The following is a 27,011-nucleotide window of genomic DNA, read 5'->3' as shown; positions in this document are numbered from 1 at the left end:
CCAAATATTCATTTCTTTCTAATTATTTGTTCTCAGTCACCCAGGACATGGCAAAACTAAAAAGGCTTAAGAATAAAGCAACTTAACATGTTATGATTTAAATAGGCCAGAACTTGTATTGGGAACCATTTCAATAAATCAATGTTTATGAGGAATTTCATTAAGAGCAGTTACTCATTAAAGAGTTTTTATTTAGAACATTAAATGTTTGTAAAGGTGTAGCAGAGATTAGATCAGTCAGACTGAACAAAACTATCTAAGCAACATTTGAGTTTTAGTTTTATTTCTCTGCAGGCTGTTTACTGAGAATAAAACATGTTTGATGTGCATTACTAGTCATTTTGGTCCTGCAGCTTGAATGTAGTTTAAAAAATTTTAAATCACATGTTACATTTATGTTACATTTCAATGGAACCTCCCTGACCCCTCCAACATTACTCGTTGGAGTATAAACAATATACAAAACTGAGTATAAACAATATAAGTTCTTCAGTTAAGATATGCTGAATAAGAGTGAAGTATATGGAACAATATGATGGTCACTATATCTGTGAATTATAGTGACCAGATATAGTGTAATAATTAATAGCATAATTTTAAAGTAATTGTGTGATGATAATTTTAACCCTTTAGGCCAGGGGTCTCAAACTCCAGTCCTCGAGGGCCCCAGTCCTCCAACTTTTAGATGTGCCTCTGCTGCACCACCTGAATAGAATAATTAAGGCTCTGGAGAACTGATCTACACAAGGTGGAGGTAATTAAGCCATTTCATTCCAGTGTTTTGTACCTGTGGCTCATCTAAAAACTGCAGGACTGCGGCCCTCGTGGACTGGAGTTTGACACCCCTGCTCTAGGCTCTGACAAACCACGGCCTCCTAGTGGCAGCCATTATCCACCGTCATACAAGCCATCTGACATGTATTCAGTGCCGTCTGTATGTTTAAATATATATGAGGATTATGATTTTATTAAAATATTTTTTATTTCTATTAGTCTGAAATCAAATTATTCATGTTCTAGATTCTATCAACAGAACCCATGGCAAATGTCACAGATTCAGTGGTGGCTGTGTATGTTATGTATTTTGTTTATTATTTATGTATTTTGGTTTAAAATACAGAAATTCATATTCAGTCTGACAGAGAGGCTGTGGCATACGTCACAGAACCTGGAAGCTGCTGTTATTAAGCTGCGGCTGGTCGTGGCCCCTTACAGGCAGCTGTCACTGGAAGTGCTGCAAAGCCGCCACTGCCACGATTTAAACCTGCTGTCTCTCTGGAACTTGGATAGTTCAAAGAGGACTTTTTTAGAGGCCTCCATCCATTCCATCCAAATGATTCACAGCCAATAAAATTATGTCTTCATGGCTTTATGTCTTCATTTTTGACAACCAGAAAGTTTAAAAACTCATCTTCTACAAGAGTTTTGCTGTCAGACGTAGTATAAATAACTGGTTTTGGGTCTGGGTTTAACAAGAGAAAATCCTCCACTTGCCACCTTCTAATCAGATGTTCTGCTTGATCTGATTGTTTGTAATAACGTGGTGACACCTTCTGATCAGCTGAAGTAGTAGTGAGGCATTTGTCCAACTTTTCCTTGCCCTTCGATGACCACGCCAACACCTGTATATACGAGCATGCAAGTTAGGATACAGAGAAAAACAGAATTATTGTTTCCTGACTAGCAGCATCCCATATAATTTGAGATGGTAGAACAACATAAAGAAATAACATTTGAAATACCATCTGCTTTAACAAATTTCTCAAATAATCAGATTTCATGTCAATGAATGGCTGAAACTTTATTTTTACTAAACAATCTGAGACTTCAACAATTCCTCTTGTTTCGTTTCTGGATACTAATAAGCCCAAACAAACTTCATCCACATAAGTGCTTTTTTCTGTACAATAAACAGCTGTTAAATGCAACGGAACAGAACAGAACCGGAAGTTGGGGACCGGACTGGTTTCACAGTTTCTCACTCCAAAACCGAGCATGCGCAGTCGGCATTCGGTGTGAAATTGTTGTTTAGCCACCTGATGTCTGATCAGAACCGAGCCAGAACTTTAAACGTGAATCGATCCGAGAGGAGCAGCGGGAGGAAGGGGCGGCTGATGGTGGACAGAGGAGCGGAGAGGAACGGAGCGGAGAGGCGGAAGTAGCAGGAGGCGAGTCCGTTAGAAGTTAAACTGCTACTGGTCTCCATGTTTATAAACGGGAAAGAGGGAGATTTCCACCGGAAGTCTCCTTTAAGCTCAGGGAAATGTGAACCTGCCGCTAGCTAGGTGAAGGTTTGTTGATGAAGAAGAGCAGAAACACCCATGAGGTTTTTGGGTTGGTTCTATAGCACTGAGGCCAGAATTATCTCCTCATCTTACCGTCAGAGGAGATTCACAACATCAGTTGTTCCAAAATAATCAACTGATGTTCTTCAGACTGAGCAGCGACCCCTGCTGGAGGGGTACAGGCCTGCTCGGTTCCGTTGACCCAGTCTGGACCTATTTTCAGTTACTGAACAAATATGGACTAATGTTTTACTGTAGAATGTTTTGGCCTACAGAGAACATCACGGTCCACTCAGTGGCCCACATCAGCAACCAGACTTATGTGTGAACGGCTTGCAACCCGCATGCGCAGCAGCGGTCTGTTTATGACAGTAAAGATGGCCGCCGCCGTCTATGGACAGGGTGTAAAGTTGTCGAGAGCCATCATGGTTCATTCTGGTGTTATGTTCCTAACTTCCTCTTTAGCCAGCTATGCGGTTGGAACTTGCTGCTCATCTTAGGTTTTGAAGTAAATACGTTTCTTGTGCCATTGTCAGAGAGTTCCATAAACAAATATTGCTGTATTGGAAAATAATAGATATACATCATTTTTCCTCGATCTCAACAATAATTTGGAATAACGGGTATGTGTTGCATCATGAGAAGAACTTAAGACCCTTTTGGTTGATTTGCAGACATGGTTTAACAGTAATTTTCCATTACCACCAGTTTCCCTCTGCAGAGATCACATAGTTTTGGTCTGTTACTAAATGGCAAAAAACAGGATCTCTGTATCAACGTTATTTTGTCTAGATAACTGTTTTATTCACAGGAACAAAGTACATGCATGACCTCCCAATTGTACTCACTTTAGAAATGACTTGTGAACTCTTTAAAACTTGTGTAAAATCCCAAAGCCCAAAAAATAATTTTCCCTTTTGAACATTATTTTCCACAACCGACAGGCAAATTTCACACTTTCCTCTGCATTAATTTATGCCAAATTAATGCAGATAAATAAGCAATCTACATTGCCCATTCTGAAGAATGTAAGATTGTATGGTTTTTTTCATGCTGTAATAGTGACCTTTGATGTACACATGTTGATTTCAAATGATAAAAAAAGTTTGTAAAAAAAGAAAAAAAAAGAAGTTGTTGAAAGCTACAAACAGATCAGAACCAGACAAAAGAAAGCCCAGCTAATTACAAAGGATTAATTATAATGGATCGATTATTAAAATAATTGTCAACTAATTTAATAATCCATTAATTAACTGGAGTATTCGGACTCAAAAAGGGTTTTGCTGAAAATACAACATTCAGAGAAATAAATAAGCCAAAATTGCATTTAAGGTGAAAAAATAATTTTGTAAATCTGATTTATCCAGACATCGTCAGCTGGCAGCTTTAACTTCACCAGGTTCAGATTCACCAATATGGAGTGAAAATAGTCTCAAAATACATGCGTGTGTGTGATACTGCAATTTGTAATCCGTGTAAGGATCTTTGTGTGTAACTTTGGATAGTTGTTGTATCTGTAACACATGATTTATTAATGGTAAACAGAAAATTTGTGTGTAACTCCGGGTACTTGTAAATATGAGGTCAAATGCATATAAAGAAATTCCCAATACAAAATAAAAGTACACACACAGTTACAATTTCTACAAACATTAAATTTCTACACACAATTTTTTAAACTTGAACTTCATAAATCTGATAATTATGAATTCTTCTCCTGCTCCTCCAAATGTTAAATAAGTAAGTCAAGTGGCCTGTCACACACAGATAAATCTGTATTTACACACAGATCAGGTTTGATTCATGAGGATTTTGGAGACTCATTTCAGGCGTCAGACAGCCTCAGACTTGTGGTTAGTGGTGCATTTAAATGCTGGTGGAAATCTGATTGTTGCTCAGAGTCTAGTGTTTTCATCCTCTGAACGTTTTTCACTGTGCTTGTGCCAAAGTGGCAAAGACGTTATTACATCGGAAATCAGAATATTTCAGTACTTCTTTTCAATACTAAAAAATTATTTATAGACATATTGTGCATTTTTGAGCAGTACAGATGAGATTATTGTTATTGCATTTATGAGGAATAGAATTATGTGTTGATTTGTATCTTTTAATTGATTGTCTCTCTAATATTGACACGTTAAGTGGTTAATTGATAAATGTGAAAAATGGTTTTACCAATTGGTAAAATATTTGTTGTTTGCAGTCGGGGGCCGACCAGCATGTCAACACCAGATCCTTGACCAGTACCAATTTGCATTATATGTTTAACATACCTACTGTAATTATTTGTAATTATCTTTCATCATACTGGGTTTTGTTATGGTTCTTGGTTTTCACCTTGGCATATTGACTAATTGAAAGACAAACACTGAGTTTACTCTAAACAAGTTAGCAAGTTTAATATATCAAATGATGCTCTTGGGGCCCCCTGATGGTGTTGGGGCCCTAAGCAGCCGCTTGGCTCTCATGTGTCTTGGGCCGGCTCTGGTTGCAGCCCAGATTGGGTCGTGTTCTCCTGCTGTGACTGCAGCCTCAGAGCTCATTTTACTGATGTTTGGTGTGTCTCAGGTGAAGACCTCTCCGGTCGTCATGGAGACAGCTGGAGACCCTGGAGACGTCCAGGCCCGGCAGGTAAAGCTCAGTTCTCTGCTGTTCAAGTTGGGCAGAGACAGGAAGTGGCTCCAGACCTGACGCTCTTCCTCCTCCTCCTCTTCCTCAGTGCGGGACCTGTGACGGCGCCTCGGCCTCCTGCTGGTGTGTGGACTGCAGCGAAGCTCTGTGTGACGCCTGCCTGGCGGCTCATCGCCGGGTCACCCTGACCCGATCCCACCGCGTTCTGAACCGGCAGCCTGAAGGTCCGCCAGCCCGGTTCCTCCTGGTTTATGGCTCGTTCCCTCCAGACTTGCTGATGTTTCTGTTTTTTTTTCCCAGGACCCAGTTTGGTTTTTCCCACCAAGTTCTGCAGAATCCACCCGTCTGAGGAGCTGAAGCTGTTCTGCTTCAGCTGCTGCCAACTCACCTGCAGGGACTGTCAGCTGGCGGACCACCAGAACCACAGGTGCTCCTCCCTCCATCAAACCGGGACTGTAAGGAACAGGCTGAGTTGTCAGGAGAGTCTCTAGCAGTCAGTAGCTTACCAGGACTTGTCTTGCTGTCCAAAACACAACAAAGGAGTAGGGCTGGACAATAAATCAATAACAGTATTTATCTCAATAAACATGTGATCAATATCAATAGATGGTATGTCTGATAGAATATTCAATATATTGAATATTCACTGAACTTTGGTCCAGAACTGCACAGAATCCTGGGAGATGTAGGCAGAGGAAATACTTTAGTTCAGGGGTGGGCAATCCTGGTCCTGGAGGGCCGGTGTCCTGCAACATTTAGATGTATCTCTACTTCAACACACCTGAGTCAAATAATGAGGTCATTAGCAGAACCTGACTGTTCTTAGGAGGAGATCCAGCTGTTGGATTCAGGTTGTTGGACCAGGGAGAGTCTAAGAACTGCAGGACACCGGACCTCCAGGACCAGGACTGCCCACCCCTGCTTTAGTTGCTCAACCTCTCATGGCTAGCAAAGCAAAGCTAGCATGGTAGCATGAACTCACTCACTCTGGTTTAGGGCTGTTGTAAACGAATATTTTAGTATTCGAGTAATCTATTGATTATTCTTATGATTAATGGAGTAATCGGATAAAAAAAAGATAAAGTAAAACCTTGATAAATCTAACATAACAGCAGTATTACTATCGCATATCGACACCAGTCCAATTTTTCACAGTTGAGCTTCCCTAACAATAACTTTTCTGTAATTTAGAAAATGAACCTTTAACAATATTAGCTCACTTTCCAAGTTATGCTAGAATCTGAAATTATATTCAATTCAATAATAAAGAGGCAGGCTAACAAATACACTTATAAAAATATTTATACTCTATCTTTTAGTTTATATATTCATCTCCAGTCACTTTAATAGATGAACTCTGACCTTGCCCAGACATTTATAGCTTTATGTTCAAGTTAGCGACAGGATCTGACACCTTCGTTCGTCACACACAGAATCATCTACCAGCTGCGTGGCGCCACGATGAGCTCCGCCACCCATTTGTTGAGACCGAGATGATATGAAATAAATTTTCCAGTTCGTCCGTAAAGCTACACTTGCGTTAATTATCTAATGTGCAGCCGCCCGCAGTGTCAGTCTATTCGCTCACCTGTATAAATACACCTGCAGCGTTCTTCCCCGCTGTCGGCTCTGAACCGCCACCAGGCAGCAGCTACTGGAGGAGAAAAGCTGCCATATTCCAGGCATCATGCCAGTCATTTTAAAGACGCTTATTGGTCCCCTGGAAAAACGACAAAGACCCAGACATCATCATCAATCAATAAATTCCCCAGGGTCCGAACTTGAAAGCTCGATGTTATGCTGCTAACACTTAGCTTCTGTCAATAAGTCAGGTGGAAATGATAACCCAGCCGGAACACGGTGCACTACATAATAAAACATAAATTAATGAAGCTTTGAGGCAGGTAGATTTTCCTCGAGGGATTTTAATAATCGAGGCCCACGAATCATTTGAGGAATCGTTTCAGTCCTAGTCTGGTTGCATAGCAACAACCTGCTGAGTAATTTGCGTAGCAACAGTTTCATGTTTTGCCTCAAAACTGCTTAAAAATAAAAAAACAACTGCATGGTTTTTGCATGGAGTAAAAACTGACAATGAAACAGGAAAATCCAGTTTGGCAGGATTTCAGATATTTTAAACAAAAAACTAATCAATAATTATCAATATTGACTGATAGGAAATGCTTATATTATGGTAGGTTTTTCAGCCATATTGTCCAGCCTGACAAACGATACATAAAAATATCCATTAATGTCTCACAGCAGATAAGTTCCTGCTCAACAGCAGCAAAGTGATGGGAAATCAAAGCCAGTAGATTCTCACAGATATGAATCTGCAGAATACATAAAAACAGAATAAACAACAAAATACTGTCCAGCACCGTTTCTCCGTTCAGGTCCTCAGGCCCCCCGCCCTGCATGTTTTAGGTGGATTGAATATTTTGGTGATTAACAGGCTCTCCCTGGCCTGTCTAGGTTCGACTTTGTCAGCAAAGCGGTGGCAAGTGTGAAGAAGCAGCTGGACGCCTGCATGCAGCCATTCAGAGCGCAGATGGACGCGTCCAGGAGGAGCCTGCAGGACATGGAGACCAGGTAGAGTCGCCATGGAGACCGTTCCCAGGATGAAGATGAGCTGTTAGGAAGACGTGACGTCTCCAGGGGGCGCTGCAGGGTGGCAGGCCTGGGACGATGTCATTCAATAGATTCAATAAAATCCTCCTCTGGAGAGCCAGCAGGTCTCCAGGTTCTAACCTGATCTGACCCGGCCCAGCTCTAACCCGACACGGCTGTAACTTGACCCAACCTGATCCAGCTCTAACCCCTGCTGTTGGGTCCAGGCTGCAGGTTCTGACCCGCTGCGAGTCCTTCATGACCTCCAAGCTGCAGAAACACGTCAACACGCTGATGGAGCTGCTGAAGAAAAGGTTTGAGGAGATCATCAAGCAGATCCAGGTAACTCCAACCAGACTGGGGAAACTTGCTCTACTGGTTCTACCTCCATGAGCTGCTCCCTGCTGGACCTCATGGCTTTGTTCCTGCGTGCAGGTCGTCTACAACGTGGAGCGCAACCTGATCAGCAGGAAGATGGAGAAGGTGAAGCAGCTGCAGCAGAGCCACGTTCCTCTGACTGAAGCAGCAGAAAAGGCCAGAAGCACCACCAACCTGCCCACCCTGGTGGGCTGCATATCCCAGGTACGACCCGTCCTCCTCGCCTCCCTGCCCTCACAGACCAACCCAGTCTAAGCCTGAGGCCCAATGGCCTAGTCAAAGCCTCAGTTAGAGGATTATATTTGTGACAACAGGACAGGAAATGTTTTTTCCTGGCCCTCTGTGTCATGTAGACCAGGATATGAAGTTAGCTTTGCTAACCCTAAAGCACTAATCATAAACATTAGTTTTGCTAATGCTGACATGTTACATTTAGTGGAAGCTAATGCTAAATTGCTAACTACAACAATCTTGATACCCACCATGTGCCAATAACACAACATGTGCTACAACATAGAATATCATAAAATTCTAATCTATTGCGCAGCATTAGTTAGCACCCTTCCTCTAATTCACTAATAGCAGAGCTACCGTAATTTCCAGACTATAGAGCGCACCTCATTATAAGCTGCACCCCCTACATTTTTAAAGGAAACACATTTTGTACATACATAAGCCGCACCAGTGTATAAGCCGCATGTTCCTACATTGAAACATGAGATATTTACAAAGAAAGACGGTACACAGAAAGTGTTTTTAAAGTTTTAATAATATGCTGTAGCTTTTCTTTCTGAACAGCAGCAATATAGCAAAACAACACTAACAGGGCTGGTTTAAATAACATACGGTTAAAAGTCACGGAGAGCCGTCATCCTCTTCCTCCTGTGCACTGAAACCATGGAAATCTTCTTCCTCTGTCTCTGTTTCCTTCTTTATCGGCCAACTCGATTGCTTTTAACTTGAAAGTTGCATCATATGCATTTTTTCTTGCATTCTCCATGATGAGGGTCTGTTCAAGCTAATTTTATTCATGCACAAAGCACGATGTTACATTAGTCTTCCTCTTATCCAGCTGTCTCACACTTACTTTTTCTGCTCCAGCGCCCCTACTGGTTGTTAGAAAAAATTAATAAATAAGCCACATCGTTGTATAAGCCGCAGGGTCGAAAGCGTGAGACAAAAGTCCCGGCTTTTAGTCCGGAAATTACGGTAATCTTTAGCTTAGTGCTTTTTAGGCCGGTGGCAATAAACGATAAATCAATTACTCGTACGATAATTAAAACTATCAACGTCATTTTAATTATCGTCTCTTCCAGCCTTTTTCTCTTTCTGTTGATGACACTGAATGAAAAAAGGTTCAACTCCGCTGCTCTCCACTGACCCTCCCTTCCTCATTTCCTCAGTGTAACGTCCAGTTCACACTACACCATCTTAGAGCCAATTGTCGGCCCATTTTCAAAACCTGAGAGATCACACATTAGCCGACAGAAATCCTAGGTAGAACGGTTCCATCGGGTTCCATCGGGCCGTGTGGTGTCCAACAATGGGCACAAAATAATGGTTACAAGTCCAGCTAACTCATTTTAAAACCAGGCATTAATCAATGCTTTACTACAATCTACCTGCAGTGCATGTGTCTCTAGTGTCAGTGTAACGTCCTGACTGAATGAAAACCATTAGAACCTTTTTATGTCACGTTAACGAAGAACAGCTGAAAAGTTACCGGGTTCATCAACTGGTACCAATTTGGCTCCAACTCCTCCCCTCATCATTTCTATATTCTTTACACCAAATGTTTTATAAACATTAATGTTGTTTCCACATATCATCTCCAATGTCCGCTGGACTTCGGGTTGCTCCTGTCAGCTGTTTGGGATTCCCCTCTGTAATTTCCCCTCAGAAAGCAGGAGGAGAATCCGGCTTTCTGATTGGCTACCTGTCACATTCAACAGGCTGCGTTAAGCTCCCAGTGGGGAAAACCCCTGATTTAGATCGGAGCGCCACAACGATCTACCGTAACACACCACACACTACAGGATGATCGGTTATGAAACCACAAGAGACAATCTGAGAACATCAACGTTCTCAGATTGTCTTAAGGGGAAAATGTAGGAGTGAACTAACGTGTAGTGTGAACTATTGCATCAGGTAGTCGATGTTCCATCTTCTCTATTTAAATCTAATGATTACTGAAGGACAATATGGTTTACAGACTTCATAATCTGAACTCTTTTGGTTGAATACAGTATTTATTTACACTTTGGTGTTTTTATTCAAGTACATTTTTGTTAATGGAGACTGAGAATCCATTTTATTTTTGTTTTTGGTTGTTTTGTTTATTTTATCAGTTCCAGTGTAAAATGTTCTTTTGAAAATAAAGTGTATCTATCTTTGGCAGGAAATAGCATGAATTATTATATCATTTCCATGAACTCAATGTAAAAAGGTCTTCAAACAATATTATCGTTTATCACAATAATTTTTGAGACAATTAATCACTCAGTAATATTTTTTATTGTGACAGGCCTGAGTGCTTCTGTTAGTTTTTAAAATGTTTAGCACACTTAGCTTCCCCTAAATAAATATCAACGCTCTAATTTACTTGGTTGTTTCGTAAACTTCCAGTTGAATAAAGTTCAATGTCTGTGTTGAAGTTTTGGTTACTGACTGTTAAAAATTCATCAAATATTTAGATGTTTATATTCATGCTCTTATTTTGAAGGCTGTTTACGTAGCAGTTCTGTTTTCTCTTCTTCTGATTTTTTTTTTTTTGTTGTTTTTGTTTACCAAGACACTTTATTCACCAACTTAATTTAGGAGAAGCTAAGTGCTCTAAAAGTTGACAATGTTAGCAAAAGTGCTAAGCTAACATTTAGCATTGCTAGTTAGCACATTAGCAGACGTTTTCCCACCACTAGCTGCAGGGATTCCCAGATGAACAATCTTTTTTTTTCCTCATTAATTTGTTTTCAACACCTGAGATGTTGATGATATTACTTAGTTCATTAATAAATAAAATGAGTCATTAAACTCAAACATGACGGCTGTAACCCGGCGTGTTTCCTGTCCTGTAGATCACCTCCCAGATGAAGGACCTGGTAGACGAGGACTCGCGTCCTCCTTCCAAGATGCTTGACGTGAAGGTCATCACCGACAGACACTCTGTGGAGGGAATCCTGAATTTCGGTAAGATTCTGGTTGATTGCTGGTTGCTGGCCCATAAAGCCCAATATCCCCAGGGTTATTGGACCAGTGTCTGGTACCGTTTGCACTTTGGGTCGGTTCATTTGACTTGGATTCAGTTCTGGTTATAAAAACCAAACATGACCTCTGGATTCATTCAATCAGAACTGAACTGAACCAGAACCATCAGAACTGTGTTGCAGTTCTGATGGTTCTGGTTGACACAGAAAAATATTCAATCAGATCAATAAAAAGATTTAGAAATGTTTGTGTCTCTGTTCTGGTCTGGACTCCTGCACGGAGGTTCTGCTGAAGTTCTGGAACTCCAGCTTGCTTTGGATCTTTGGTTCTGGTGTCTCTCATCTTCCTCTTGGTGGTACTTCATAGATTATCTGAGGTTCTGGTTTGGCCCGTTTGCTGGCCCACGAAAGCCCAATATCCCCAGGGTTATTGGACCAGTTTCTGGTACCGTTTGCACTTTGGGTCGGTACCAGGTCCTGCTGAAAAATGAAACCAGATGCTGTAAAATGTTCTTGTAGATGCTGTGTTGGCTATGGGCTTCAGAATCCCAGTGGACCAGAACCAGCAGAGATGGTGACCCAGATCCTTCAGCAGCGTGGGTTCTGGTTCTGATCCACTCCACTCCCCCAGACTTTGGGATCCTGAGGTCCAAGTGAAGTCAAAACTTCCACAGAACTCCTTAAACCACCTGAAGTTCTGATCCAGATGGTGAGCTGAAAGGCGAGGCCTCATATCCTCACAGGTTCTGATTGGTCGGGTTCAGGAACTGGACTGCAGCAGCCCAGAGAACCATTCACCACTGGGTTAGAACTGGTTTTGTTTAGAGATTCTGACCCGTTGTTTCTGATTCCAGGTAAACTCCACGTCTCCTGGATCCCTTTCTCCGCACCACCATCCTCTTCCTCCCTGCTTCCTGCTCCGCCCACCTCCACCTGCCGACCCTTGACCTGCAGCACTGCCTCTACCAACAGCAGTTCTGTTGCTGCTCCTCCAGCTGGCTCCACCAGCACCTTCGTCAGAATCGGTCCTTTCTCTGGGTCTGGTACCGCTGCTTCCTCAGCTCCATCCGTCAGGATTAGCCTCTCTACTCCTCCACCTTCTTCCTCTTCTTACCCTTCCTCATCTGGGGACCCCATGTCGAACTTCATAGAGAACAATAAGGCAGTTCTTCCTCCCAAGTCTTCCTCCATCAGTAAGCTGGACCCAAGCTGTGGTTCCTGGGGTCCAGCCCAGATAACCAGAGTTCCCTCTACCAACAACTCACTTCCTGTTCCTGCTTCCACCTCACTTCCTGCTTCCACCTCACTTCCTGCTTCCACCTCACTTCCTGCTTCCACCTCACTTCCTGTTCCTGCTTCCACCTCACTTCCTGTTCCTGCTTCCACCTCACTTCCTGTTCCTGCTTCCACCTCACTTCCTGTTTCTGGTTTAATCTCACTTCCTGTTCCTGCTTCTACCTCACTTCCTGTTTCTGGTTTAATCTCACTTCCTGTTCCTGCTTCCACCTCACTTCCTGTTCCTGCTTCCACCTCACTTCCTGTTTCTGGTTTAATCTCACTTCCTGTTCCTGCTTCTACCTCACTTCCTGTTTCTGGTTTAATCTCACTTCCTGTTCCTGCTTCCACCTCACTTCCTGTTCCTGCTTCCACCTCACTTCCTGTTCATGCTTCCACCTCACTTCCTGTTCATGCTTCCACCTCACTTCCTGTTCCTGCGGTGGTTAAGTCCAAAGCCGCTCAGGACATTGAAGCCAGGAACCCATTCCTCTGGAGCCTCCTCAGTCAGTCGTCCTCGTCCTCTTCGTCTCAGGCCAGTCCGTCTCCGCCTTCCTCAGGTCCGGTTCGTGGTCAGAGTTCATCCAGTTGCTCCTCTGCCTCGTTGACTTCAGACATTCGCCTCCAAACCTCGACCACCAAAGGTCCTGAAAGGGTGGCAGACCGATCTGAAGGAGCAAAGCCTGCTGGGAAACGGGACATGGAGCCCTCCAGAGGTTTTGATTCTGCGGTCAGGATCAATGTTCTGACCAAGTCCCAGCTGGAGTCCAGCTCAGACAAACTGTTTGTCAAGTTTCAGTGGATGAAGAAGAACTCCAAGTCTTCTAAGTCCACTATTTCTCCAAAAATAAAGAGATTACACTCTGGGAAACGGCCTCAGAAGATTCAGAACCAGCCTGGCAGTCCGGTCCAAAAACTGAACCGCCAGGCTGGAGGCATGGAGTCTTCGTCCTCCATGCCCTCTGTTCCTCCGTTCCCATCCACCAATCTGGTCTTCCCCAAGGCGGTTTCCACAGCAGCTCCGCCCACCAACATTCAGCCGTCGCCTCGTCTCAATCAGCAGGTTCTCGGCCAGAACCCGCCTACCATGCTGCTGCTGACCAACACGAGCCAGACTCCTGTGACTGGCTTCGGTTCTGGTTCCCCCTCTTCGGTCTCGGCCGGTCCTCGAACTCCTCCAGGGAATGACCCGTCTGTCCGGTGGAGGCCAGAGATCCAGAACCTTCCTGAATCCAACAACCTGCAGCTCCTAGAATGTCTCATCTCCGAGGTTGGACTTCCTTCCTCTGTCCCGAAAGACCAGCAGCAGAATCCTGCTTCAAAGCAGAGGGGCAAACGAAAGGAACCAAACAGACCGGTACAAGCTTCTTCACCATTAGAGTGCAGATCATCTGACCCAACCAGGACTGGAGCTTCGGAACAGGACCTCATTGTGGTGCTGTCAGACGACGAGTCGCTGCCTGACGTGTATGAGGTTCGACCCAGCGTTGAGGAGGTCCGGTCGTTTCTTCCTCCAGTTACTGTTGGAGGTTCAGATGTTGAGATCAAGATTGTTGAGACCAAACCTCCAGGGGACGAGTCCAAACCGAGAACATTCAAGTTTATAGAAAGGGACATCTTTGATGAAGCAGCTTCACCGGCCGTGTCGGAGGACAGGATGTCCACTGCCTTGTCTGAAGTACCTGAACTAGGACTCAAACTGTCTTCCTCTGAAACATCTGACAGCGACGATGAAGACCCGCTGAGCATTAGGACTGAACAGCCGGACTGCGGTCAGCTCTGCTGGCAGCCCTCCGTGTCTCTGCTGAGACTTCCCCTGTCCCTGCCTGGACCTGGACGGCCCCTGCCTCGCTACCATTTCATCCTGGGAGACAAGCAGGACGAGCTGTACCTGCAGGAGATGGAGGAGGACACTCAGGTTGGTTCTACGTCGTAATGGACTCACAGTATCTGCTCAGATCAGGTCCTGTTATGCATGTTGTTGTGCTGTCCCACAGTCCAGCGATGAGGACGTCTCAGAGATCGTCTCTGACCACGACTCTGACGTCACCGAAGACTTTACCGTTCTTCACTCTACAGAGTCTCCACTGTCCCTGGAGGTCATTTCCTGTGCCGCTTGTGGATCATCCAGTGCATCAAAGATCTGCACCGTCTGCGGTCGGGGGTACCACAGAGACTGCCACGTCCCTCCGTTTGGACCGGACATCTGGTAGGACTTACCTTCATCTGCTGATGGAGTTGATCTTTAGACATAGCGTGACGTCATCTGCAGATCTGTACTCCTAGAAACTATTTGGTGGTACTTCAAGAAAAATGTCTGAGCAGCCATCCCTGAAGTGAGTCGCTGTACTTTCCTACTGGATCTCTCTCTCTGGAGCCTGGTTCAGATGTAGCATCTGGGCTGAAGAAAAGGAGGTTGTATAAGTCCAAATGAAGCTTTCTGCGACATCTGTGACCCCATGGTCAAAGCTGAACCCTGAAAACAGCGAGTGAGAACTTCCTTAAAATCTCAGTCCTTAAATATTTAATATAATCGGTGATGCTCAAGACTAACTGCAAAGCTAATTGCGCTAGCGCAAAACATAAATCTTAGTTCCACTAATGCTACAGAGCTATGTACACACAGTATTTATCGCCATCCATCCATCTTCTTCCTCTTATCCTGGTCGGGTCGTGGGGTCAGCAGCTTCAGAAGGGAGGCCCAGTCTTCCCTCTCCAGTCTCTTCTTCCAGCTCCTCCAGGAATCCCAAGGCGTTCCCAGGAATCCCAAGGCGTTCCCAGGAATCCCAAGGCGTTCCCAGGAATCCCAAGGCGTTCCCAGGAATCCCAAGGCGTTCCCAGGAATCCCAAGGCGTTCCCAGGAATCCCAAGGCGTTCCCAGGCCAGCAGAGAGACATCGTCCCTCCAGAGTGTCCTGGGTTTCCCCTCCTCCTGGTGGGACATGAACTCCTCACCAGGGAGGCGTCCAGGAGGCATCCTGACCAGATGCTCCTCAACTGGCTCCTCTCGATGTGAAGGAGCAGCAGCTCTACTCTGAGTCCCTCCAGGATGACTGAGCTTCTCTCTCTAAGGGAGAGTCCAGACACCCTACGGAGAAAACCCATTTCTGCCGCTTGTATCCGTGATCTCGTTCTTTCGGTCATGACCCAAAGCTCATGACCAAAGATGAGGGTGGGAATGTAGATCGACCGGTAAATCGAGAGCTTCGCTTTTTGGCTCAGCTCTCTCTTCACCACGACGGACCCGTACAGCGCCCACTTGACGGCAGACGCTGCACCAATCCGCCTGTCGATCTCCCGATGGCGCACACGGTATTTAGTGAAAGCTAACTCTAAACAGCTAGAGCAACAAGGTATTATCAGATGCTAGTGCTACAGTAATTAACTCAGTTCAGCCATGTTGACACCCACCAGGCGTCACTGATGCAACATCCTGTTTCCCTCATCTGGTTTAAATTTGTCAATCAATCCAGTTTTATTTGTATAGCACATTGCAGCAACAAGGCATTTCAAAGAGATTAACATAATAAAAACACAAAGTCCTGCAACAGAATCAAGAATCAAAACATTACATTCAATCAAGTGCCATCATTCAACCCTAAATCAATTACGTTTCAAAGGCAACTCTTAACAGTTGAGTCTCTAGTCTAGATTTAAAGGCACTCTGTGATTTCAGTGAGTAGCTTCATCCCATATTTATGAAGATGGCGTCCAGAGAGGTGAAAGTGCTGCCAGGAGATCCAGAGGTTCTTAAACTCTGATGGTTTTAATCAGCCATCTGTTTTTCATCTCCAGCCTGCAGTGGCCAATATTTGGCTGATGAATGAATAGAGAGAACTTTGTGAGTTAAATCAGATGCAATGTCACCTGGAAAAGAAATCACTCTGGTTTTCTTCAGATTGCAAACGTGACTGATTCCATTTACTGCCTCATGTCCAACAATAAGGACTTTTGGCCAACCTTTCTGTTTCATGGTGTTCACTTTGGGGAGGTTGTGTTGGTCTTGCCTCGCTGCCGATGTCTGAAGGCGCCGTTTCCCTCAGACAGAGGATCAGGCTGAAGTGCAGAAAATCTGTTTTTCAGATTTTTCTGGGATTCCCCCAGTCAGAATGTTTTGAGGCTCAGGAAGGATGAGGGAGAGCAGGGTGAGCCGTTCAGACTCAGACTACACACACGTTGGGTTTTTGCTTCAGGAAGTGTTTGTTTCACTCCAGGTTTCAGTTTAACTATTGTTGAATTTTACTGGGTTAATTGGACGTTATCTTGAAAAGTTAATTTAGGGAAATCTCTGTGTGCTAAGAGTTTTCAAAGTTAGCAGAAATGCTAACGCAGTAAATGAAACATTAGCTTTGCTATTAGCGCATTAGCGGTTTAGTGAAGTTTGCCCACCACTGAATAAGAAAGTTCTTGATAGATGTAGACTGGGTCGGGTCCAGATGGGTGGAGTTTCATGTTGGTAGACTCTCAAAGGTTTTCCCTGATCTCTGTCTTGCAGGTCGGAGCTGGTCTGCTCGCTCTGTCAGGACCTGTCGGACCCTTCGGACCCCTACAGCTCCGACAGACTCGAGAGTCCACACGGTTCTTCCCTCAGCCTGCAGGACCAGCGGGTCAGAACTCTGTAGACTTCAGGGTGGGGTGGGACAGGGTGGCCGGGTTCTTGTGCCCCGATCGGGCCGGGTTCTGGTTGCTTAAACCCGGTTCTGTGTTTCAGAGATGTGAGACTCTCCTGCTGCACCTGAAGGTCGAAGGCTGCAGACACTTTTCTCAGGTCAGTTCTGGTGCAGGTCGGTTAGAACCGGACCTCCAGTCCTCCTTTTTTAACCTCTTCCAGGCTGAAACAGCCACATTAACAATATTCTGCTTTGGAGAAGATTTCAGATCTCGTTTTTTTTTTCTTTTTCTGGGACAAAACGTGCAAAAAACACTGAAAACATTAAAAACTGTGAAAAGCTTCATCTAAACATAAAACAGTAGTGAATATATATAATATATATATATAATATATATATATATATATATTATATATATATATTATATATATATAATATATATATATATATATTTAGATAGCAGATCAGAAAAAGATGACATTTGAACTCAGAAATGTAAATCTTTTTAAAATAAAAGCCTTGAGGTTCAACACTAAGTATTTATTTTTTCCTAATCTTTTTACTTTCATTGAAAGATGAACTTTGACTCAGAAACCTTTAATTTAATTTAACGGGTTTGTCTTGTAAATATGCTTTGCATGAAAACCGTCAGGATGTTTTCAGCCAGAGGTTCTGGATTCTGGTTTCTCTAAACCCGACTTGCAGAAAGAGCTCTAGTCTGCAGCCAGGTGGCGCTGTAAGGACTCATCGTCTCTGCTGTTGTTTCAGTTGGACCTCTGGTCTGACCTCATGATCGTATCGGAGCGTCTGAGCCACCATCTCTCCCCTCCCTATCAAACGCCTGGGCAGGTAGTGTCGGACCTCTGGGATTTGTTCAGCGACGCCTCACAGGTACGAATGATGAGCTGAAGCTTTGCATCCTGAGAAAACTCAGATAAACAGCAACAAAATGTGTTTTGGTCTCAGATGTCAGGCAAATAAGAGAAAAAGCCTTAAAAGTAAAAGTTGCATTGCACCTTTAGTGCAGAAAACCTGCTGACAGCAGAACCTTTGTGCTTAGGTTCTGGGTAACCTAAGCACAAAGGTTCTTAGTCCAGCGGACTGGACTGTCCGGTTCTGCAGGTCTGATTGTTTCTCAGCCTTTCTGTTCCATTTCCAGGGCAACGCTTTAATGGAGCTGCAGCAGAGCTTTCAGAAGAGGCTGGTGGAAACGCTGGGATCAGAACTTCCTCCTTCACTGCTGAAGGCTCCGCCGCATGGAAACGCCCCGCCCCCTCGTGGAAACGCCCCGCCCCCTCATGGAAACGCCCCGCCCCCTCGTGGAAACGCCCCGCCCCCTCGTGGCCCAATGGACTCTGGAGAAAACTTGCTGTCCGAATCACAGGTGAAAGTTCTGAAGAAGAGGCTGAAGGACCTGCTGGACCTGAAGGGACCGGCTGCAGCCAAGAGGCCAAAGAGCGTAAATCCTGGAGACCAGACGGATCAGATGTGAAAAATGTAACTAATCCATCATTTAAAACTTCAAACATTTTTACTGCTTTACATTTTTTTGCAAGTTCTGCTTACTGGTGCCGCTCCAGCAACGTGTCGGAATAACTGGTCTGAGTGGAAACGAATCGGTCTGGCGACCTGATGTGGGTCGGGTTCTGAGTCGGGTTCTGAGTCGGGTTCTGGGTCGGGTTCTGAGTCGGGTTCTGGGTCGGGTTCTGGGTCGGGTTCTGAGTGCCTTCAGGTTTGCTCTGTTTGTAGATCAGGTAGTTTATTTATATGTGAGACTTCACAGCTTCTCTCAGGGAGTAAACAATGAAACTAATATTCAGTTACTGAAACTATCAACTTTAAACCATAAGTTTGTTTATTTTTCTCTTCTGGAATTATTTTTACACATTGTTAGGTTTAAATGTTTTTCAGTTGAAATGTTTGCAGAAACTTTTGCTGATGAATCGGACTGAGCTGATTGTGACGATATTAAAATCAGTAAATTATTAAAACTGCCTTAAAAAGCCAAAACTTTAGTTGAAGAATAAAATATTTCTGTGAACAGCAGCTTCTATTTCCTCCTGCATCTCTAAGCTACATGCTTTGTTAGCATGCTAACTGTGCTGTTTACACACTAAATATTTTGTTGGGAAGCTAAATATTTGATTTCAACTAAAATGTACTAAATAGTTAAGCTTAATATTTAGCTTCAGATTAAAGTTAACAAGCTCAATATTTAGTTAGCAAGTTAAATATTGAGATTGAATGTGCCCACATTTTTAAATGATCCTGACATGCTAAAAACCCCAAATTATTGCTGCTGTTTTGACAGTAACGTTACCAACAGCACCCCGTACACCAGAGGGGAATCAGACAGTTACTGCAGAGCGTTCTGCTCTCTTTATAAAAACCACGGTGGGAAAACAGACTCATTAAGTCTGAGAACCGAGAACAGAAACAATCATGATGAGACTTGAGTTCAGCCAACAGGGGGCAGCAGAGAGCTGGAGAGTATTCTCACTGCTTCATCAAACTGATCTTCACAGAATCTGTTTATAGACGGCATCAAACGTTGGCCTTTTACATTTGTTAGCTTGAATAACTGATCAGTTTCACTGTAAAACCATGAAATAAATTCAGCAAACTGCTGTTCTTAAGTTGAGTCACCAGAGGGCAGCGCAGCGTTGCTTCTGTGTTCCTGCTGAAACCAGGGCTGGAAAAATGTGATGCTTAGTGACAAACAGATGATTCAAATAAAAACAATCTATTCATTTCAAGCTGCTGATTTAACCCAGACAGAGAATTTGATTTATTTTTTGTCCTGCGTCTAACTGCAATCTTCACTGCTAACTCCTATAATCCAACAAAAGCTGAGTTGGAAACTAATGCAGTGCAGAAACAACACAGCCACTGATTTCCACTGTGCAGCAGAAATATGTGAAAATGTCCCTGAAAAACAAACGTCCTCATTATGAGACGCACAGCAGGGCGGTAATCACACACAGCAGAGCATGACCCAAAACACCAGCCAGTCCGGCTTCAAGGGACCAAACATCAGACGTCAGAGAAGCCCAGTCGACCAATCACAGAGCGGCTCTGGGCGGAGGCCACACCCCCGGCGCTGTATAAGAGCAGCCGACCGGCAGCCGGATCTGCACAACCTTTACGTTCCCATAAGATCCAGATCCGATTCCTGATGGTGGTGGAGGTGAAGAACCGCATGGAGGCGACGGAGGTGAACCAGCAGAGGGTGGAGGCCAACATCCTGCTGCTGGGAGCGCACAGCGTGGGCAAGACCGGTGAGAGATCCTTCCTTTATGCTTCTGTTACAGTTACTGGTGAAAGTCCAGGAACATCTTCCATTAAAACTAACATCTTCCAACAGTTTGGGGTTAAAATGTGATTTTACTGTTAGATTCGTTTCATTGGAAGCATAAAACCCAAAACTGAAGAGTTTTTATCATTTTAACGTTAATCTATTTTTTGCAGCTCTAACCGTCAGATTTCTAACCCGACGATTCATCGGAGAGTACGGAGACATCGGTGAGACCTTCAGCGGATGTTCTTATCTAGACTGTTTTTAATCCATTTCTGGGATTATTTATGATCATCTCCTAATCTGCTTCCTGATTTTAGAGTCGATTTATAGCCGAGTCGACCGAATCGATGGTCAGGAAATCTGCATCAACATCTGGGACTCTCAGGTACGGCCTTGCTTAAAACAACATAAATGTCCAATAAGAAAAATACTTTGATGGAGATTTTATAGTGGATCTGTGGAGACGCTGTGAGTAGTCAGTGTCTTACCTGCATTATATGAATTCAATCTGGAGCCACAACTGTTGTGATTTGTACACATTTCCATTACAAATGTGAACAAATCTTTGTCTGTATTTTGGTGACGTTAAAAAACACAATTTTATAATTGCGGTGTTTCTTTTAAATAAAAAATGAAATTAAAATTATGTGTGAATAAGCTTCCAAAACAGAAAAAGTCATTACAAATCCTGGCATAATTCAGCCATGGCACAAACGCTCATTATCTATCAACCAATCAGAGGAGACGTCTGTGTTTTATTCAGGTGTTGGAGCGACAAGCCCCGCCTACTAGGGAACAAAATGGTAGACGGCTATTTTACAGAAGAGCTCTGGATTCAAAATGTTCCAATGACATTAGACTTTTTATGAACTGTGTGATGTCCAGAAAAACAAACTACAAACCACGAAGAAGAAGACTTCCTGTCATCTTCTTTGTTGTTTCCGGCAGTAGTAACGTCCAGCTGTTGATCATGTTTTTATACGCCTGAAAAACCACCTCTTCTCCACGCAACAACCCGAGTCTTTTGAAATTCCATTAAGCAGATGTATTTTCATATTTTCCAATTCCGTAATTCTATGGTTAACAGAAACGCAGCTAGAGTCCAGAAATATTCAGGATGAGCGCCCAGTTTGAACAAAAGTCTGGTTTCTCTTCAGGCTGGTGGGAAAAGCTGCTCCATTAGTGACAAGCAGCTGCAGTGGGCTGACGGGATGGTCCTGGTCTACGACATCTGCGACCGCTCCAGCTTCGAGGTCGTCCGCCAGCAGCTGCAGCTGATCCGCCGCAGCAGGAAGATGTCCACGGCGCCTGTTGTCATCGTGGGAAACAAACGGGACCTGCAGCACCGCCGCAGCGTCTCCGGCGAAGAGGGACACCTGCTGGCTATGACGGAGCGCTGCGGCTTCTTCGAAGTGTCGGCGGCGGAGGCGTACCACGGAGCGCTGCTGGTGTTCCACCGCCTGGTCGGCCTGGTCAGGGAGACGCGGGCGCTGAGGAAGAGCACGGCGGGCGTCCGAGGCATCGTCCGCAGCGTGTCAGCGGTGTTCGGAAAGAAACGGGCCGAATGAACTCGCCAGAGCGTTTTTACTGGTTTAGGTGAAACAAAGGCAAGACTTCCTGTCCGAGTTCTTCTGAGGCGAGACAAGCTGGAAAAGGTTGAGAGAATAATTGTCTGAAAGTCGAAGTTGGCAAAATAAATTGTGTAGAAATAGGAAGTTGGAAGTAGAAGGAGGAAGTAGAAGGAGACGGAGGTTGGTTGACGTTCTTCAGAGGATAAAGACGCTGCTCCAGTCTGAGGACCGGCTGCTCAAAATTCAGCTGCAGCATAAAGATGATTTATTGGTGCTTGTGGCGTTTTAAGGAAACTACCAATGAAAACAGATGGAGGACGGCCCTGAGCTCTGCAGGCAGCAGGTGGCGCTAGTTTCCAGTTGAAAGGCTGGAAATGTTCTGTAACCTACAAGAATGTTGACGGGTGCGGACTGCGTTCAGCTGTAAATGTTTTCATGTTTATGTTGTAAAAAATCTGTGAATAAAACCAGTTTCCCACCCAGAGCTGTGGATATGCTTTATTTCATCACAGCTACAAATATTTTATTCACACAGAAACTTCACATGACTGAAGACTGACAAAATAAATACAAATCTGAATTATTTAAGCATATAAGGTAGAAATTAATTTTAATTCATTCCACTAAGTTTCAACAAAAACAACCTGTTAATTTCTCCAACATGTTTTATTTCAGCTTGTATTTAAACTTCCTTCCACTCAGCAGAAACAACTCTCCAGATTTCACCTTTAAACCTTCAAGCTACATTTACAGTTCAGAAAACGACTCATTTATTCAACTCAATCCAAAATGTTTTCATCTTTAATACTTGATTTCATGGACAGTTCATTTCTTAAAACTCTTTTACAAACAGAGGAATTATTAATCATTAACATAAAAGGGTTAGAGCCAGCAGTGGGCACGCATCCGCTAATCTGCCAATGCTAATAGCAGAGCTAATTTTTAGCTTAGCGCTTTTAGCCAACTTTGAAAACATTTAGCACACTTTGCTTCGTCAAAATAAATTTTTATTAGCGGTTTTACAAACTGTCAGTGGATAAAGCTTGACATCTGTGTTGAGGTTTTGGTTCTGATTTATTTAAACATCAATGAAATAGACATTGATGTTCATGCTCTTATTTTGAAGTCAGTTTACACAGCAGTTTTGTTTCACATCCCCCCCCAGACACAATGAATCCCAGAAATCAGAGGATCGGCTCGTCCCTCAAGCTTAAATTCTGCTTCTTTTGAAAAACAACCAAGATTGATGCTAACGCTCCTCTTTGGATCTAGTTTTGAGATTTAGGAGGCGTCCCACCAGGTTGTGTACTCGGCCCACTTCTAATACTCTGATTCCATGATCCAGATAAATACAGTAAAGGGGGATTACCACAGCGATCCTCGATTGAGAAATTACACAGTCCTGTTGGAAATCCAGGCTTCTTGGGTTAATATCAGTTATTGTGAATAATAATCTAACCTCTTCTGGTTGAATTTTTCTGATATTTGCATATTTTAGTTAGAGCCAGTTAGCAGTGATGTCAAAATATCTCATACCTTAAAGAAAACAGTCAGGAGAAAGGTGCACAGAAATTCACAGTTTTATGTTCGACTCATCAACACCTGGATAGAAACTACGGAAAAGGATGAGGGCCAATAAAATACAAATCTAAATTTGACTTTTTATGCAGTATGTTGAGTTAAGGCAGCAACCAGATTCAATCAAAAGCAAGAAAAGCAGGAGGAGAATTTACTTTCTGTAGGAACAAGTCAGATTTAAGTAATTGTTTTATGTGGCTGAATTCTGAGAAAAAGGTAAAAATTCTGAAAGTTGTGAGAAAGAAAAAGGCATAAAAAACAAAACAGATTTCTGATTTTTTTTAAATCCCCTAGGGAAGATGAAATATGAAATGCATGACGGAAAAAAACATTTCTGCTATAGAAAACATCCAAGCTGGGCTGAAATCCATCAAAGTTTGGCGGAGTACCTGTTGAAACCAACCTACAATCAAAAGTAGAACACGGTGGTGGCAGCATCATGATCTGGGGTTACTCTTCTTCTAGGTGGACAGTAAGTTTGAATCCAGGCCTTCAGGTGTCAGGCTAGAGAGATGAAGGCACAAGAAGATGGCGTGAATCATATTTCTACATCATAGAGAAGCTGGAGCTTCAACAGGACTGTGTTCGTTTCTACATCCAGTGTGCAGAGAAAAGCTCTGTGGTCGGATATTTCCAGGGTTTCTCTCGGTGAACAGGTTTGTGTGAAGCAGAATTGCAGCATCAGTGACTGAGCGCTAATTTGGTGACGCCACTGCGGTTCAGCGCGAACGCGCAAACCAGCACCAGCCGAGGCAGAGACGTGTGGTCGTCGGGGGATGCGGTGGGGCGCCGTGGCGCATCGGCAGGCGGACTCGGCGGACGTGGCAGAGTCGCTTCGAGCCGCTGGCGGTGGGTGTTTAAGAGTCGTCTGTTTCCGTGACGATGGCGGCGCCGTCGCTGGAGTTGGGGCTCAGGTACTCCAAGGCCTTCTGGCTCTGAGCCACAAACTGTTTGAGCGGAGTGAGCAGCAGCTCGGTGGCGGACGGTCGTCGGAGGGCGTTGCCTTCGGAAGGGTGGGCCGCCCCGTCCATCTCCAGGGTGGAAGGCTCCTTGGTGCTCGAGCGCCGCCCGTTGGGCGGGTCGGGGCTTTGGGGGCCACCAGCAGCCCGGGTGGCGCGCGAGTAGATGCTGCGACGGCGGCGAGGGCGGCCGTCCATTGCCTTGAGGAAGAGGCTGTTAGCTGAGCTACGGCGCGATGAGCTGTCTGAGAAATCCTCCTTGTTCAGGAAGTCCTCCACCTGCTGAGGCGACGGCTGCTCCAGCTGGGACAGACAGAACAGGAGTTAATGCTACACGACCTGAGGACGCTTTGAGGCCACACAACACCTGCAGGGCGATTCAGGATTCCTGTAAACCATCACCTGTTGTCTGGAGGGAGCCAGCCAGAGTTCTAGAGTTATGAAATGTTGGCATAAGAGACATGAAAAAACATCTCTGCAGTTAGCCAGACGTAGACAAACGTATCCTGACGAAACTCATGAAATAGCTTCTATGTCCTCAATATCCTTGGATGTGGGAATGATCTCACTCCAAACCTAGTCCCAAATTAAAATCCAAAGCCAGAGGCATTTGGTAGCTACTGCACTCAATTACAAAGCTAACCACAATTAGCATTACTAAAAACCAGCAGCAGTCTCCAGTCCATCATAGGACAACACAGAGACCAATCAACAATCAAGTTTTTGGACTGTGGGAGGAAGACAGAGGACCCGGAGAGAAACCACACCTGCACAGGGAGACCCCAGGGTTTTAAGCCAGCTAAATATTTAGCTTCAAACATGATCTGTTGCTTTTTGATGTGTGTTTGCCTGCTTCAAGTTGTCAGTCAGGTCCTGTTTAAATGATTTCTTTGTTCTCCATGTCTGGTAGTAAACAGAGCAGCTGAACTGTATTAAAACATCCAGTTAACCTGAATTCAACACAGGAGAAAATGATTTTTTTAACAAAGGCCAGGTTGGTCTGGCTGACCAATGTTTTTCTCTTACTTAATGGCATGTTTCCAGGTGTGTTTCCAGGTGTGTCAGGTGTGTTTCCAGGTGTGTTTCCAGGTGTGTCAGGTGTGTTTCCAGGTATGTTTCCAGGTGTGTCAGGTGTGTTTCCAGGTGTGTTTCCAGGTGTGTCAGGTGTGTTTCCAGGTGTGTTTCCAGGTGTGTTTCCAGGTGTGTGTCCGGTGTGTGTCAGGCGTACCATGCTGTAGAGTGGTGTGGTGTTGATCACAAACTGCAGCAGGATCTTGGAGAGCTGCTGCAGGTCGTGGAGCAGCTGCTGGATCTGAACCGGCAGTTCTCGGACCTGTCGAACTGGGCTCAGCTCGGCCAACATGGCCGCTCGCTCCACCAGCTCCCTCAGTGTGGCCTCTCTCAGACTCTCTGCACGGAACAACAGCGCCACCAGGAGGCTCTGGAAGAACTGCAGCAGCTCACCTGTTAACTCCAGGACCCGAGTCAGACCCACCTGCAGGGACCAGAGACGTTAGATGACTCACTCTGCTTTCTGTCAAAATGCATTTTGGGAAATGTAGTTTAGTTAGCTAAAACATCTTTAACAGAACAAAAATATAATTTCTTTTAACGTATTTGATAGTAATTAAAAACAAAACTAGCTGAAAAGGTTGAGCAGATTGAGGATTTATTTTATTTATTATTTTTTATTTCATTAAAACAATTATACTTGGATTGAAAAACTGATTTAATGAAGCTTTTGAAACAGAGTTGATCAGAGGAGACGATGGGATCCTGTTTGTAAAGTGACAGAGTCAAAAATTAGCAACAACAATTTGGGTTATTTAGTCAGAAAAGAAAAATTGTTAATTGCTTAATTGTTCAAAGTTATATTTTTATAACATTATTCATTTATGAATGCCACAGTTTCAAACTAAATATCAGATAGCAAACTAAATATTTAGTTTGCAGCTAAATGCTTTGTTTTGAGTTCTGTGAGCTCACAGACGTTCTTCACATTTGCGTGCCAGAAAACACAAAGCTGAGCTCTGATTGGATCCATCAGACCCGCCAGCTTTCTGGATCAGCTGTAAACACTTATTCTGATGATCTGTGCGGTTCTGATCCAAGGCCAGCTTCCCAGGAGGCGCGGGAGGAGAAGACCTGGACCGGAACCAAGTCCCAGCTGGCAGCGGATCCCGACACGTGAGGACAGCAGAGGACGAGGCTCTGCAGGAGGGACGGGGACAACAATGGCTTCCTTCTGTCACAAAGATCCAGGAACGGATCCAGAAACGCTCCTGACATGAAGCATGATGGGAAATATTAACTCCACTCGGCTCTGAGGGACTCAACAAATATATATACAAGTCCTCTGATTAACACAGAGCCAGAGTGGAAAGGGGAGGGTCAAAGGTCATCTCCACACCACCTGAAGTCCAATTAGTCCAAGAGACTCGGATAGAAGGTCAAAGGTCATGAAGCTCATCCAGTATTGCTGCTTGGGTTCTGTAGAAACAAGATGGCCGCCAGACTGAGGTTAGCAATGCGACACCTGGATGACGGACAAGGTGGGGACAACGTCTCCTGGACAGAGGAGAGCAGAGAGGACATCATGGACAGAACCAGACAG

At 44.3% G+C, this 27,011-nt stretch overlaps 3 protein-coding genes across 4 annotated transcripts in view; 2 read left to right on the top strand and 1 right to left on the bottom strand.

Annotated features, from left to right (window-relative positions):
- The first annotated feature begins 1,944 nt into the window (after positions 1 to 1,944).
- On the top strand, positions 1,945 to 18,521 carry trim33l (tripartite motif containing 33, like). Its single transcript, XM_044116538.1, has 14 exons — positions 1,945 to 2,168; positions 4,854 to 4,916; positions 5,005 to 5,140; positions 5,217 to 5,343; positions 7,392 to 7,508; positions 7,754 to 7,868; positions 7,962 to 8,108; positions 10,979 to 11,090; positions 11,962 to 14,300; positions 14,380 to 14,591; positions 16,877 to 16,988; positions 17,093 to 17,149; positions 17,760 to 17,882; positions 18,151 to 18,521. The coding sequence occupies exons 2-14, from the start codon at positions 4,875 to 4,877 to the stop codon at positions 18,481 to 18,483; spliced, it is 3,972 nt and encodes a 1,323-aa protein (XP_043972473.1). The 5' UTR covers positions 1,945 to 2,168; positions 4,854 to 4,874; the 3' UTR covers positions 18,484 to 18,521.
- Positions 18,522 to 19,177: 656 nt separating this feature from the next.
- zgc:171704 (Ras-related and estrogen-regulated growth inhibitor-like protein) lies at positions 19,178 to 22,342 on the top strand. The gene is made up of 4 exons (XM_044116541.1): positions 19,178 to 20,269; positions 20,460 to 20,513; positions 20,607 to 20,674; positions 21,447 to 22,342. The coding sequence occupies exons 1-4, from the start codon at positions 20,167 to 20,169 to the stop codon at positions 21,855 to 21,857; spliced, it is 636 nt and encodes a 211-aa protein (XP_043972476.1). The 5' UTR covers positions 19,178 to 20,166; the 3' UTR covers positions 21,858 to 22,342.
- Positions 22,343 to 22,850: 508 nt separating this feature from the next.
- plin6 (perilipin 6) overlaps positions 22,851 to 27,011 on the bottom strand; it is a 13,222-nt gene continuing 9,061 nt past the window's right edge. For both annotated transcript variants that reach the window (XM_044116539.1, XM_044116540.1), the window contains 2 exons: positions 25,626 to 25,892; positions 22,851 to 24,700 (listed from right to left, as the gene is read on the bottom strand). In XM_044116539.1, coding sequence (XP_043972474.1) covers positions 24,296 to 24,700; positions 25,626 to 25,892 — 672 coding nt within the window. In that variant the 3' untranslated portion in view covers positions 22,851 to 24,295. The remainder of the gene's footprint in view (positions 24,701 to 25,625; positions 25,893 to 27,011) is intronic.

Source organism: Gambusia affinis, linkage group LG05 (genome assembly GCF_019740435.1).
Source record: "Gambusia affinis linkage group LG05, SWU_Gaff_1.0, whole genome shotgun sequence".
Taxonomy (NCBI): Eukaryota; Metazoa; Chordata; class Actinopteri; order Cyprinodontiformes; family Poeciliidae; genus Gambusia; species Gambusia affinis.
The sequence above is the reverse complement of the archived record's forward strand: the minus strand, read 5'-3'. Positions and strand labels throughout refer to the sequence as shown.